Here is a 16,032-nt window from a genome sequence, read left to right on the forward strand (position 1 = left end):
ACTCTACCTGCTAACCGCCTCTTATCTCGGGGCGCACAAAACAGCCTCCATTGGTTTTCCCCTTTGCGATGCCCAGCGCTGCCAAACAGCCAGCAGACGTGCAAGCAGATGGCATTTACGCTACGTGAACCACAATTAAGTTTTAAATAAAATAGGCTTACCAGAAGTCATAACGAAATCTTTTCTAGCCGACGGCTTGGCGCAGAAGGTGCCCTGCCCCGGGGACGACATTAGACTCTACAGCGCAGTCGCGTCACATACAGTGAGAGGTGTCAGCCGCTGCGGTTAGTAGCTCCAAGTGCAAGGACGGTGGAGGCTCCATCGTGTTCCAGAGATAGGACTAGAGCCCCAGGAATCGACTCAAGGCAACTTAACGTCAGAAAAGGATCCCAGCTGTTATTTCTGAGCCTGTACTTGGGATCTGAGAACACAGGATCCTCTACGGCAGTGGTCGGCAAACTCCTTAGCCAACAGAGCCAAATACCAACAGTACAACGATTGAAATGTCTTTGGAGAGCCAAATTTTTTAAACTTACACTTCTTCTAACGCCACTTCTTCAAAATAGACTCGCCCAGGCCGTGGTATTTTGTGGAAGAGCCACACTCAAGGGGCCAAAGAGCCACATGTGGCTCACGAGCCGCAGTTTGCCGACTACTGCTCTACGGGATTCACAGGAGAAGAGCCCCTAGGGCAGCGATGGCCAACCTTTTCATCCCATGGCACACTGAAGCTAATTACTAAAATTCTGCGGCACACCAAAAATAGATATCGTTTTGTGGATCAGACAAAAGAATAGGTGTAGTTTTGATTCATTCATACCAAATGGCTATTGTTCTATTGGCTGTTGTCTTTTTTCCATTTGACAATCCTATATAGTAAAAGCCTAATACCCAAATCGACTGAAGGGCAGAACAACTGGTGAAACAACCGGTTGCTATGATGCACACTGACCACCAGGGGACAGACGTTCAACACAGGAGTTGCCCCCAGCCTGCAGGCCCCAGGCCAGCCACAGTGAGTGCCAGCCGAGGGGCCCCCTGATCGCCCCACCACTTGCCCCACAGATTGGCCCTGATCGCCGGCCAGGCCTAGGGACCCCAGCCATGCACAAATTTCATGCACCGGGCCTCTAGTCTAAGAGAAAAGAGGTCAGTGCCCCTGACTAAATATTGCATGTTTAAAAATTCTTGTGGCACACCAGCTGAAAATCGCTGCCCTAGACCATAACTTCATGCTCTTCGCACAATGAACCTTCGGAAGGCTGAGCATGGAGAAGAAGGTGGCTCCTATTTTATTTACCTATCGGTCTTACACTTAGTTAGAAGACATATGATCCTTGTCAGGTAGCGAGCCCGGGGTTGGCTGCACCTGGGACGCTGCGAGAACCTGGGCCAGCCATTCTCTCTGGAGGGGACTGGATGGCACTCCACGTCCTGTGGGAGGTGGAAGAGGAACGTGCTTACTTCACAAAAAGTCAGCCAAGACATGCCAGTGGTACACGAGCAGCACCTTTAGCCATGAAGAGCCATGGCTGGGGCTTCTGGAGACTTCCGCACTCAGCTGTCTGCCAGGGAGACCAAAGTGAGAGCAGCAGGTACCATCTGTTATCCAGCCCCCTTTTGCCGGACGTTGGGCGACATTTAACACCGGTGGGTCTTGGTCCGGCATCTAAAAGGGTTCTGGATCTGGAGAAGGCTGTGCGTAGATTAAATGAGAGTCCAAAGACGAAAGATAATTTTGAAAGGCATTGGGGGTCAGAGGAGCTTTAGCTAAAGGAGCTAAGTTCTCCTTGTCTCAGGACCCCTTGCTTTTTATTAACACAAATTGTCCTAAGGCAAGGTGGAGATATACACTTCAAAGGGTAGGGTACAGAAGCCTTGTCAGATTGGGGAATAGCCTACGCTGTTCAGGTGTTTGGCCAGTAGGAGGCAAGAACATGTAGATTAAGATGCCCTGAGCTGTCTGGCAGCAAACAATCAATTTAATACATCCCTTTCAGGTTTGGGGAAATGCCTTTAGCCATTCCCAATAGGTAACAACATACGTGACTCAACCCTTGTTGAGTCCCCAAGTTCCATCCACCTTTTGATGAAACTCTTGCAATTACGACATGCTGGAACTGGCTTCCGGCACCCTTTCTGTTCCTGGAGACCTTTCTGGTTGAAAACGAGCCTTGGCAGGGAGGGCAGCCCAGGTAGGGTGGTCACATGGAATGTGTGACCGCGCCCCGTCGCAAGGAGCAGCCTCACCCATGATGCCTGGCACGTTTCTCCCTGGGGGCCTTTCATAGTTATCCGTAGGAAGAGTCAGAAACTGAACCCTTTCTTTGGCATGAAGCCGTACTTATTCTTAGTTTTTAAGCATACTAGTATTTACTGTGTGTTAGTCTTAGTTACGCATCAATCTAGAACTCCCCATCTCACATAACCCTTGGAGCCATCGGCTACTTTGTATGAGACTGGGCACCAAGACCATCAAGAAGGTTCTGGGCACCTTTTATCACAGAGAAGGTGCTATGCATTTCTGCCCACTGCTCCCTTAGTTCTCCTGGTGCAGCGTCTGACACAAAACACACGCTCCAGAGGAAATGGCAGCGAGAAAGCCTTTTGCCAGGGGCAGGTAGACATGACCTTGAACTAGGCTCTTACCAGATCCACTTCCTGTGCTGTCCGCACGGCCCATATAAACACGTACCGTTTGCTTATCATCTACAGGTATCCCCCAGTTTGCGGAAGTTCGAGTGGCACCACTTTGATTTTACAAAAGACCCACATCCGTCCCTGTTTTCTGCTAACTGAAAGGAACCGGAAGAGGATTTTTGCTTTTATGAATAAAGGTGAAAAGCAAAAAACAGCAGCCCTGAGCCAAAAAGTGCCTGGAGCCACCAAAGCTGGCAGACGCCTGCAGGTGATCCGCCTCAGAGCGCCAGATGGGACCCACCCTGCCCACACCTTGACTTTGGACTTCCGGCCTCCGGAACAGTGAGAATATATTTCTGCTGCCATTGTTTTAATTTTATCCTCATCCGAGTTTATGTTTTAATTGATGGGAGCGAGGGAAGAAGGAAGGGAGGGAGAGAGAGGGGGGGGGAGGGAGAGAGGGGGGAGGGGGAGAGGGAGGGGGAGAGGGAGAGGGGGAGAGAGAGGGAGAAAGAGGGAGGGGCAGGGGGGGGGTGGAGAGAGACGTTGATCAGTTGCTTCCTATATCTGCCCCGACTGGGGATCAAACCTGCACCTAGGTTTGTGCCCGGACTGGGAATCAGACCCACAGCGTTTTGGTGCACGGGTCAGTGCTCTAACGCAGCCACCCGCCAGGGCTATTTCTGCTGTTTTAAGCCACCAGGTTTGTAGTGACCTGTCACAGCTGCCATCGGAAACGAATACAATAACATGGCACGAAGGGCAAGCCGTTTGGCCCTCCGAGCCTCAGTTTCCCCATCTGTGAAATGGGCATGATAGTAGCCCCGCCTCATGTCATACAGTAACTATAGTGAAGAACTTTGCCACGTGCCTTACAAAATCAGGTGTAGTGTAGTGTCCACAAGATTTTCTCAAAACGGAAATAGTTATCACTACTTTCCCTGATCATTAAAATAATATATGACATAACACCAAGCCCTTGGGAAATAAAATAAGAATGATCTGAATTTCCCAACTCCAGGAAGAGCCACTGTTCCACACGGCCTTCCTTTCCAACGTGATCGCTGTGGTTAATTGAGGATTGAAATCTCAGGTCCACCATGTCTCAACCGCTGGGCCTTGGTGTGGCCTCTCTGTGGCTTTGTCTCCTTTCGTGCAGGGATGACTGCCACGGGCGGGTTTGTGGTGAGGCCTCAAAGGGGCGGTCCAGGAAAAGCGCTTGAGATAACAGGGCTGGCACATTATCTGTAACTAGGGAGGGCCTGGCACCCCGCAACGTGCTGGCCCAGAGCCTGCCACGGAGAGGGCGCCCAGTACCCACACGCACTCACCCCCGCGCTGTTGTCCCGCACCCCGGGCCGTGTTCCGTGACGTGGAACTGCTCGCAGCTCCGGCAGGTGTCTCCTCTCTCGGCCTCGGGGACTTCGCACAGGCTGCCCCTCTCTTCCTCCCACCTGGCTGCTCGCCCGGTGCCTTTCCGGACTCAGCTCAGACACCATTTCTCTCAGGGCACCTTGACCCGGAGTGGGGGTCAGGTGCCTCCCTCTGTCCTCACAGCCTGTACCTATGTCCCTCTCAGCCCCCTCGGCGTATGACCCATTCTTGAGTGTTGTCCTCGTCCCACTCTGGACTTCTGAACTTCAACTCCATGAAAGCAGACCCTGTCTTATTGCCCCCTGGGTCTGTCCGAGCACCTAGCCCAGCGCCTGGCCCACAGCAAGTGTGCAGGAAATGCTTGATCGGCAAAGAAGGAAGGGGAGGGAACTCATGCCCCTGACTCTTTCTGGGACCCTCTGCCTTCCTGCCTCTCAGGGCTGGGACAAATGCCTCCCACCACAGCACCAATTGCATACAGGCCTGTTTATTTACTATATGTATCAGCCAGCTCTTCCTGTGATAATGCTGGGAAACAAACATCCCCCCCCCATCTCAGTGGCTTATAAGAACACACGTTTTTCTTATTCATGAGCCTGCAACTCTGCTTAGGATTCAGGTGGGGTTAATGTCTGCTGCCTGTCTCTCTCATTCTAGGAACTGAAGCTAGCCCAGGGCCAGAGAGGGTTGAACCATGTAATGTCTCTTAAGGCCTTCACTCACTTGGCACTGGCACCCTGTCACTTCCTCCCATATCCCACGGGCCTAACGGAGTCCCGTGGTGAGCGCCACATCAGTGGTGTGGGAGAAGGGGGAAACACCCCTCACCCCGTGAGCAAAGGCAAGGACAGGGAGAGAAGGGAGCATTGTGAGCCAATAGTCCAAGTCACAGAATAGCCCATTACTGAGTATAGCAAGGAACACCTGTCTCAAGCACCAACATCAATTCCTTTATTCCCCTAACAACCCTAGGAGGGGGAGTACTATCACCCCCATTTTACAGATGCACACACTGAGGCCAGAGAGGTCAAGTGATTTAGCACATTAGCCCCTTAGAGTGTGGCAAAGCGGGATGAAACCTGGGCAGAACAGGGCCGGGAGCCCACACTTGTTGCCCCGCCTCTTGAGGGAAGGCCTGTGTCTCCTGTATCTTGGTTCAGTACCTAGCCTGGTGCAGACCAGCCACCCAATCAATGCTTGCTGGTAGAACGAGAGGCGAGACATATTTACCGATCATGTGTTATATGCCTGGCACTGTTCTGTTATCTGCTTTTATCAATATTATCTGATGGAATCCTCACAGCAGCCTGGGTGTTAATATCAACCTTCCCAGCGCACAGAGGAGAACTCCAAGGCAGGCAGGACGGACAGGGAGTGGAAGAATCAGGTCTGTCAAGGAGGCTTGTCTGACCCCAGGCCCAGCAGTTGGGGGCCAATCCTGCAACTTTCGCTGGGGTAGCTGGATGGGCTGTCTCCGGGTTCCAGCTGTTCTCTGTGGTGCTGGGAGCTTTATTGTGTTCTACAGAGAGACCCCGCCGAGAGAGAGAGAGAGAGAGAGAGAGAGAGAGAGAGAGAGAGAGAGAGAGAGAGAGGTGGGTGGGAATGAGAAACTCAAAAAGAACAGCATTCTTCCAAAGCATAGACAGTGGCTCCCGGCGCCCAGCAGATGGCATGATGTGGCTGAAGATTCGGCAGTCACGAGGGCGGGGCGGGCCGGGGCGGCGCCTGCACCCCGGCTAACCTGCGCGCTGCCTCCGGAGCGCCCTCTGAGGGTCCGCGCTCGCCCTACTTGGCCCCACTCGCCTGGGGCGCGCCGGTTGCACTCCAGTCACTAGCGCGTCTCCCTTCCTCCCGTCTGGTCTCCCCACCTCCTGACGCCAGGGGCCCCGCAACCCAGAGGGGAATCGCCCCTTAATCAGGCTCTGAGTCCGCACAGCCCAGCCAGCCACTCCTGGGGAGAATGGTTTGGGGGAGACCACGCCCGTTTGGGGGCCTCCGTTTCCCCATGTACAACATAGGGGCCAGGATCCTAACAGGTCTGGACCCTACTTTCATTCATTAAACACTTGGAAGCACATTAAGAGGAGAAGCGTTGGAGAACAGGTCTCACCCCAGTAGGCAAATAAGGCCCAACGGGGCGTCGTGGGGACTCCCCGGGCAGCCAGGACGGACTAACTCCTGACGGAGGAGCGCCTTCACCTCTGAACCTCAGTCTGCCGGGCTCTGGAATGGGAGCAATGATTTTCCTAACCGTGGGGTGCTGTTTATAAAGCGCTTAGCAGGGCCGAGGCGGGGGGGGGGGGGGAGGGGGCGGACACGGCGGAGAGTAGGTGCCTACAAATGGCTAAGGATTTGGAGAAAGCGCCCGACGCCCGGGTCGCGGCTCTTGAGGCTGACCCCGCACTCAGCTCCGGTGGGTGTGGCGGGGGTGTGTGTGGGGGGCGTCCGCGCCCTCTCCTGCAGGATCCCCTTCACCTTCCCCCCCTCCGGCCTGAGCTCCCCAGGTGTCTGCGCTCCCCGGAGGTGCCCGCCACGCCCCCTCCCCCAGGCGCCCACCCCCTCCCCCGGACAGAGCTCTTCGAGGGGCCCGCCACGCCCCCTCCAGGAGGTCCCCAAGGCTGAGCCCGCCGCCGCGCCCTCGGTGCAGTGGGGGGGAGGGGGGAGGGCTGTGTCTCCGTACCCTCCCCCTCCTCCGCCCTCGCCGCCGCCCGCCTCCCGCCTCCCGCCGGCTGCAGCTGGTTGGTCCCGGTGCGGGGAGGGAGCCCCCAGGTTCCCGGGCGGGCGCGGCGGTAAGCTCAGCCCGGGGCTCCCGGAGGAGGGGGCGTGGCGGGCGCGGTCCCCGCCCCTGCGCGGAGCTCGGCCCCGGACCGCTCGGCGCTCGGCTGCAGCCTGGGCTGGGCGCTCGCCCCGCACCCGAGTCCAGCATCCCGAATCCCGCACCCCGTCCGGCGCACCCGGCACCCCGCACCCCGTCCGGCGCGCCCGGAGCACCCCGCACCCCCGCGCCCGGGCATGTAGCAGCCGCCGCGCGGAATATGGGCGGGAACCACTCCCACAAGCCCGCCGCCTTGGACCAGGACGAGGAAGGTAAGGGGCGCCGCCCCCGCGCGTGCGGCCTCGGCGGGTCCCTCCCCTCCCAACCCCCTTGTCCCCGGCCTTCACCCTGCCCCCCCCCGGGCGCGGGGCTTCCGCCAGGGCAGCCCCTACGTTTCGGGGCCCTTGAGGGGCGGGTTCGGAGGGGGAACCCGAAGCCCGCCCTGGGGAGCAGAGGAAGGAGTGGCCTTCGAGGCGAGTCCGGCTGTGGCCTGGCCACCGTGTCCGTGTCCGTGTCCGTGTCCGGGGGAAGCCGGTCGCCTTGAGAGCCCAGGCTGGAGGCAGCGGCAGGCAGGGGCGTGTGTGCCCGGGATGCGTGTGCCCTCGGGCCGGGCAGCGTCCGTACCTCCAGCCTGGCCGCCAGGACCGCCCAGGGAAACTTATCCTGGTCAAGTGCGTGGCTCCCAGGAAGACACCCCGCTGGTGGAGTGGGGCGCTGGTGGAGTGGGGCGCTGGTGGAGTGGGGCAGGCCCACACCTCACCTAACTCCAGGGGTCCTTGCAGCCAGGGGCGCCAGAGTTCCGTATCTGGACTAGCAGAATCCCCTCTCCCATGCTGTGTGTCCGTGGGCAACTTGCTTAACCTCTCTGAAACCTTAGTCTCATCACCTATGAGATGAGGATCAGGGGCTGTTTGAAGCTGAACTGCTCAGCCCTAACGGTGTGAAAGGTGCCTTGTGAATCCATGGCACAGAGCTAGCTGTTCACGTGTGGTGGTGATGTTAGCTCTCTGCCTCCAACAGCGTGGGGTTTCCCATTGCATGGTCTCCACCGCGTCCCCAGGGTGCCAGGCCCGGTGCAGCAACCCTGGGAGCGGGAACTGTTCTCCCCCCATTTCAGAGCTGAGAAAGGGGTGTCCTACGCACCTCTCCCAAGGGGCAGAGCTGGCTGTGAGGCTGGCTGTCAGCACCCCAGGCACAGGCTGGTGTGCCCGGTCATGGTTTCCAGAGCGGCCAGGGCTGGGGGTGACAGTCAGGTGCTGGCCCCGACAGCTTCCTTCAAAGGGGCACGGTCACGCAGCCGATGGGAGTTCCGGCACATTCAGTTCTTTCTTCAAGGAGGTTTCAGCGTAGGGGCACTCAGTACTCATGACCGAGCCTACGGGCAGTGCGTGGGGCCAGTGCAGGGCATGGGGACCCCGTGAGGCCCCAGCCCTTCCTGGCTCTTTAGGGCGGAGCACAGGCAGGTGGGGATCCAGGAGCAGACAGAGGGGAGGTGGCACAGGTGGCAGGGAGATGGCGGAGGCTCTTGTGTGGCCCAGGAAGCATTAGGACACCATGGCGCTGAACTCTTCCTCAGCCGCGTCCACACTGACCCTGAACTTGTCACGGAAGTCAGTGAACGTGAAACTGATAGCAGCATTCGAAGGTCTGTCCTGCTATGGGACAGCCTGCTAGGGAGGGACGCCCCCTGGGGAGCACTTTTGTCCTGAGAGATGACACTCAGAGGGGCTCAGACCCTCTGAGGAGACACACTCTTTCGTTGACAGCTGGGGAGGATGACGTGGGCCGGGAACTTTCTGTTCTCAGCGACTCCGTTTTCCGTCTGTTTTTGGGAAGGGGTGTGTCTGCTCAGGCCACTGTAACCATGCCGCACACATCGAAGCAGCAGAATTCGTTGGTGGTAGTGGCCTGAACGGCAGAAATTCCATTTCTCACTGTTCCGGAGGCTGGGAGCCCCAGGTCCAGGTGCCAGTGTGGCCGGTTTCAGGTGGGAAGGAACGCTTCCTGGCCTGCAGACAACCCCCTGCCCGCGGGGCCCTCTCGTGGCCTCTCCGCTGTGTGCTGAGGAGGTAGAGAGAGATCTCTGGTGCCTCTTCCTCTTCCTTTTTAAAAAAATATTTTTATTGATTTCAGAGAGGAAAGGAGAGGGTGAGAGAGATAGAAACATCAATGATGAGAGAGAATCATTTCATTGATCGGCTGCCTCCTGTACGCCCCCTACTGGGGATCGAGCCCGCAACCTGGGTATGTGCCCTGACTGGGAATCGAACCGTGACCTCTTGGTTCATAGGTCAACGCTCAACCACTGAGCCATTCCAGCTGGCCTCTTCCTCTTCTTAAAAAGACACCAGTCCTATCAGATTCGGGCTCACCTTTGACCTCACTTAACATCAGTTATCTCCGTGAAGGCCCTGTTTCCAAATGCAGTCCATTGGGGGTTGGGGTTTCAACACAGGAAGTTTGGGGGGTCCAGTGCAGCCCATCACAGAATCCCTTGATGAGAGCCTTCTCTGAAGAAAGCACAGACTCACAGGTCACCCCCAATTTTAGGGCTTCCTGGTTCTAGCCTGGGTCAAAGGTCATGCATTCGGTAAACCTCTTAGCATCTTTGTACGTGCAGAGAAAACTCACCTGCCTTGTTTTTACAACCGTCTCTATTTTTTGTCCCAGGAAATGAGCTTAAAAATATTTGTTGGCGCTCTAGCTGGTTGGGTTCATTGGACAGAGTGTCGGCCTGCGGACTGAAGGGTCCCAGGTCCAATTCTGGCCAAGGGCACGTGCCCGGGTTGTGGGCTCGATCCCCAAAAGGGGGCAAGCAGGGGGCAGCCGATCAACAATTCTCTCTCATCCTTGATGTTTCTATCTCTCTCTCCCTCTCCCTTTCTCTCTGAAATCAATCAAAAAAATATAAAAAATGATTTAAAAATATTTATTGGCAAAATAATTATAGCTGGCATCCGTTTCCTGCCGTAGTTCCTCATTCCAAAGGGGTCAGGGCCCAAGGTCAAACGCCCTCCAGGGCTTGTTGAAATGCAAGGTTCGGTCTCTCTCTTCCAGGTGCCCGCTGCCAGCCCAGGGGAACATTAACTCACTCCACTTTGCCAGCAGGTTTCTTAATCATTCCCGTGTGAGAGTAAAACGCTCTTATTTGCCACCAGTCAAATGGCGGAGACCATGGCAGTGTTTTCTGCACCCACGCTGTGCTGGCCACCAGGGACACGGAGACGGTGAAGGCAAACCCCGGCCCTCAGGGAGCGCCTCACGCCAAGAGAGCCAGGACGATGCAGGGAGCTCAGGGGGCTGTGCTGTTCCAGAAGGCTCCGATGGCAGGAGTTACCAGGGAAGGAGGCGTTGGTACAGGGGGGAAGGGTGTCTCAGAGGGATGGAACAGAACGTGCGAAGGCAGATAGTAAAGAGTTAATCCTGGCTCATCGGGGAGACTGTAGGGGCTTAGCACTCCTGCAGTGTGGGGGTGAGGCTGGAAGGTCTAGGGGATGAACCCTCCTGAGTGGCCGGCTGGCTTTAAAGAGCCCCGTGGCCATGTGCTTGGACTGGATCGTATAGGCATTCTGGAGTCACTGGAGGGTCTGAGCAGGGGCGTGGCATGGTCCAGGGAAGGGACATGCTCTCCCAAGCCAGAGCCGGCAGGGTGTTGAAAATGCAGGCGCCTGCCCGACCAGAACGGGTCTTGTTGGTAAGTAATTTAATGCAAGGCCAGAGCCGAAAATTTGCCATCTACATTCTGACGGCAAGAGTTTAGCCCGCGTCCCGCTGAGATGAACAGCGAGAGTAACTTACATCGCACGGACTACGTTTCAGACCTGTGTGGGGATGGTTTTCATGACTCAAGTCTCAGAACCCGCATTTCCCTGGAGAGCTGACCGAGGCTCCCCCGGCCTGTGAGGATGAGCCGGGGTGCGCACCTGGGTCTGTAATTTTTATTATTATTTTTTTAAATCTTCACCCAAGGAGTGAGGATATTTTTCCCATTGATTTTTTTAGAGAAGGGAGGGGGCAGAGGGAGAGAGCGAGGGAGGAGAAACATCAGTGTGAGAGAGACACATTGCGTGGTTGCCTTCCACCTATGCCCCAACAAGGGCGGGGGATCGTACCTGCAACCTAGGTACGTGCCCTTGACCAGGAATCGAACCCAAGACCCTCGGGTGTGCAGGCCGATGCTCTACCACTTGAGCCAGGCCGGCCAGGGCCCGGGTCTGTTTAAACTCCAGAATTTGGGACCCGACAGTGTCCCGTGGGCTGTGTCTGGAGGCGATCCGTCTCTCACAGACACGTATGAGCAGGCAGAACGAGACTGGCCTGCAGCTCAGGCTCCCACAGGGTCTCTCTACAAACACGGAGAGGAAGCTGACAGGAACACATCCTGACAACACTTGATCCTACGTGATCATCTCGGATACCAGCTCCCGAGCACGTCGGTGGAGCAATCATGTCATAATACAAGGCTCGGGAACAGAGACAAAACCATCTACCATTTCACATGCGCGTCAGCATTGCTTTTAAGTTGTTTTTCCCCTTACTGCCCTTATCCATGTCTAGACACTTCTGTTGTTGTTGTTAATCCTCACCTGAGGATATTTTTCCCATTGATTTTTTAAGAAGAGAATGGAAGGGAGGGAGGGAGGGAGAGGGGGGGAGAGAGAGAGAGAGAGAAAGAGAGATGCGTGAAAGACACATTGATTGGTTGCCTTCTGCACGCGCCCCATTCGGGCCAGGGTTCCAACTTGCAATCCAGTCATGTGCCCTTGACCATGGGCAGATGCTCTAACCCAGGGGTCCTCAAACTTTTTAAACAGGAGGCCAATTCACTGTCCCTCAGACTGTTGGAGGGCCGGACTATAGTTTAAAAAAAAACTATGAACAAATTCCTATGCGCACTGTGGGCCTGGGACGAGTCGGCTGCTAAGCAGGACAGGCAGCGGCACCCGGCGGGCCGGATACATGTCCTCGGAGGGCCACATGTGGCCCACGGGCCGTAGTTTGAGGACGCCTGCTCTAACCACTGGGATACACCAGCCAGGGCCCATATCTAGACGTTTTTATGTAAGTATACACCTACCACTAATAAAATGATTCCTGTTTTTTCTCTTAGCCTCCTATTTGAAGGAGTTATGTTGTTACGGTATCTTAAAAATTAACATTTTAATGGGTTTTAATATTCTATCCAATGGAACGATCATCATTTACTTAAATATTTTCTTATTGTTAGAGATGCAGGCTTTCAGTTTTGCATCTTTATAAATAGTTGCATCCAAATTTTACCCGTAAAGAATTTCTCTTCCACCCAGCCAGCAAGGCTCAGTGGTTGAGCGCCGACCTATGAACCATGAGGTCACAGATCGATTCCCGGTCAGGGCATATGCCCGGGTTGCAGGCTCAATCCCCAGTGTGGGGTGTGCAGGAGGCAGCTAATCAATGATTCTCTCTCATCTTAATGTTTCTCTCTCTTCCTCTCTGAAATCAATACAAATATATTTTTTTTTTGAAAAAAGAATTTCTCTTCTTTTCAAAGAATTCCTTAAAATGAAGTGCAGGGAGTGAAATGATTGGACCAAAGGGACTGAAGACTTGTCAGGACTCCAGAAACATGTTGTGAAATTATGTTCCAAGGGGCTTTCAGCCAATGTTGTATCACTGTATGGCCAGCGCCCACATGTGAGGGGTGTCGGTTCAGCAACCTCACACCCATCTCCGGGTATTCTCACTGTAGTGGCACGAGTAAGAGATATTTTTTAAAAATTTTTTTTTAAAATATATTTTATTGATATTTTACAGAGAGCAAGGGAGAGGGATAGAGAGCTAGAAACATCGATGAGAGAGAAACATCGATCAGCTGCCTCCTGCACACCCCCCACTGGGGATGTGCCCGCAACCAAGGTACATGCCCTTGACCGGAATCGAACCTGGGACCCTTCAGTCCGCAGGCCGATGCCCTATCCACTGAGCCACACCGGTTTCGGCACGAGTAAGAGATATTTAAAAGTAAGTGTTGCCCTGGCCGGGGAGCTCAATTGGTTGAGCATCATCCCATACACTACTAGGAAAAGGTAGTGGGTTCGACCCCCCGGTCAGGACACGTACTTGGGTTGCGGGTTTGTTCCCTCGTAAGGATGCGCGCGTGAGACAACTGATCGATGTTTCTCTCTCTCTCTCTCTCTCCCTCTTCCTCTCTCTCTAAAAAAAATCAATAAAAACATATATCCTGGGATGAGGATTTAAAAAATAAGAACAGAAGGGGAATCTTTCTGGATAGAAAATAAAAAATACCTCGCACTGTCCCGTTAAAGCTAAAAATAATAAGCGTGGCTTCTATATTATTACCGGGCCAGGGAACGTTGCACGCAGCTTACAACATCAGAGTGTCTTCTTGGTCTAAATAAATACCCAAGAAAAGTCCTTTTCCTGGAGCGATAGTCAGCTCCCTAAGGCGGTTGCGTAACTCTCCCTAAGGGGCGGTCATGCCTCCAGGACACAGTCTCTGGGCCTGGGGTCTCTGTCATGTGACCCACAGAGCGGCGGACACCCCTGCGCTGCAGGGTCCCTCCCCACCGTGTGCCGGCTTTGTCGGAACTTGAGGCAAACCCACTCCTGTCACACCTGAGTGTCCAACGTGTACCCGCGGCGACTTGTGGCTAGGGTGGAATCCACCAGAAACATCCGGGAACGCTCGGAATTGCCTGGAAAACTCGGCTCCTCTGTAGAGCGTGTGCCCAGAGGTGGAGGCGGGAGCGGTGCCTGTGAGGGTCCTGGGTCAGTGGACTCGCTTCCATACCTGCGCGAGGCTCGTGCGAATCTAACGCAGGATTCTAGGATGTAAAGCTTCGAGGCGAGGAACCACACCTCCTCTGAAAACCCGTTTTGATTTGTCTTGTGTGTGAGGATTAAAAAAAATGGTCCGACGTCTAAGTCAGTATGAGATGGTTTAGCAGAAACAAATGGCAGGATTCATCTCCACTTTTCAAAAGATGCAGAAAACGGGGGTGGATCGTACGCGTCTGAGACATGTATGGGTCATCTCTGTAACGCGAGATGTCGACACACTGGTGCCTTTGATGGTTCCGAGGCACGCATTTTCCGTGTTCGGACGTCTCTGAGACTGGGCTGTGGTGTATGATCGCGGCTGGCCACGGTGGCATCTGGGACGTTAGTTTTATTGTTTGCATGCGTCGTATTGTTCACACCCACCTGACACGTGACGAGAAGGAATCAGGTCCTGGACTGATTGGCAGCATTTGCTCTCAGTGGCCCATACACCAATGGTGCAGCCGACGTGGCCGGCATCTGGGATGAGATGGGACCGCCTGGCCAGGCCAGCCTCCTTCAGTTGCAAACGACAGGACGCAGTCGATCAACGATTCTTTCTCATCATGGACGTTTCTATCTCTCTCTCCCTCTCCCTTCCTCTCTGAAATCAATACAAATGTATTGTTTTTTTTATAAAAAAGAATAAATCTACAAATACCAGACAGGTAGGCAATTTTAAATTTTCTAGTTGGTAACATTATATAGGTAAAAAGATATAGATGAACTGAATAATCCATCTTATTTAACCCAATATACCAAAAATAATATGGTTTCAGTGTGTAAGCAGTGCTGAATTATGAAGGCGTTTTATTCTTTTCTTCCTAGTGGATAGTGAGTGTGTGTGATGTGCTTCCAGCAGCCTCCCTCTGGGCTAACAGCATGCAGAGGACCCAGAGGTGCCTGTGGCCGTGGCGATGGCGCCGGGCAGTGCGCCTCTATGTCCGTGCTAGTGTTTAGAGCAGCCGTGGGCAAACTACGGCCCGCGGGCCGGATCCGGCCCGTTCGGCTGTTCTATCCGGCCCGCGGAGCCGAAAGAGTGGAGGGTTCTCTTGCTCTCCCCTCCGCTCCTTTACTCTGAATTTATATTAGTTCACACAAACACTCTATCCATGCTTTTGTTCCGGCCCTCCGGTCCAGTTTAAGAACCCATTGTGGCCCTCCAGTCAAAAAGTTTGCCCACCCCTGGTTTAGAGTCACCGCCTCTTTCAGCTTTGCCGGTCGGATGAGCCTCACACGCATTTCCTTGTTGTACATCGCATTTCCTGACGAATGAGGCCCAGGTTTCCGCATGTGCTTTGTTCCCGCCTTCGTGACGTGCCTGCTTAGCTTTGGGGACTTTCCCGCTCGAAGTCTGGATGGGGGACATGTCTGCGGGTCCCGCTCCACCGTCACAGAGCGGGGGCTGTGGGCTGAGCGGTGACGTTAATAACTGGGACATATTCCTAAATGACAGTGACTCAGTAATTTATTTCTTTGACGCCCGTTTCTCCTGTGGGCTCTGAATCCGTGTTCCTGGGTATAATTCCCCTTGGATGTCTCAAAAGATTGAATACCTCACGTTCAAATGACCCCAGCCAAACGCACGTTCTTCCCGAAGTCCCCGCTTCAGTGTACGGGACCATGATCTCCAGGCGTCCTCAAACTACGGCCCGCGGGCCACATGCGGCCCGCCGAGGACATTTACCCGGCCCGCCGGGTGCCGCTGCCTGTCCTGCTTAGCAGCCGACGCGTCCCAGGCCCGCAGTGCGCATAGGAATTTGTTCATAGTTTTTTTTTAAACTATAGTCCGGCCCTCCCACGGTCTGAGGGACAGTGAACTGGCCCCCTGTTTAAAAAGTTTGAGGACCCCTGATTCTAGCCAGAAGCCAGAACATCTTGGGTTTTCCTTGACTTCCAGCTCCTTCGCCCCCACAAATCCAATCAGGCACCTGGCTGTGTTGATGTTACCCCTAAATACCTCTCATATCTGCCCCCATCTTTCCAGTCACCCCACCACCAGCTCCGTGCAAGCATCACCCCGTATGGGACCCCCCCTCACACCGCCCCCCGCCTCTGAACTGCCTCCTGCTCGGTCTCTTGGCCTTTCAGCACTTCCTCCACCCAGCGTCCCAGCATCCAGGATAATGGCTTCAGATCACAGATACGATCAGGCTAGTCCTGCTCAGCGCTCTTTAGTGGCTCCAGTGCTCCCGCGTCACGATTAGAGCCGTGATAAGGCCTCCCAGGCCTCTGGTCTGAACCTGCCACCCCCCCCCGCCCCCCCTATCTCGTGTTCTCCTTCCCCGCTTGAGTTCAGTGACTCCGTGTGCTTCAAGTTCCTGGCCCAGTGCCGGCACGTGGTTGCCCCCCTGTGCCCTTAAGCTATTTCTGTTCTTACAATC

At 54.7% G+C, this 16,032-nt stretch overlaps 1 protein-coding gene across 1 annotated transcript in view; it reads left to right on the forward strand.

The window, feature by feature from the left end:
* Positions 1 to 6,918: 6,918 nt before the first annotated feature.
* The window catches only part of STK32B (serine/threonine kinase 32B), a 156,035-nt gene continuing 146,921 nt past the window's right edge, over positions 6,919 to 16,032 (forward strand). The window contains exon 1 of the mRNA XM_080679305.1: positions 6,919 to 7,101. Within this exon, the coding sequence (XP_080535431.1) occupies positions 7,050 to 7,101 (52 nt within the window). The 5' untranslated portion in view covers positions 6,919 to 7,049. The remainder of the gene's footprint in view (positions 7,102 to 16,032) is intronic.

This window comes from Plecotus auritus (genome assembly GCF_963455305.1).
Source record: "Plecotus auritus genome assembly, chromosome: 1".
Taxonomy (NCBI): Eukaryota; Metazoa; Chordata; class Mammalia; order Chiroptera; family Vespertilionidae; genus Plecotus; species Plecotus auritus.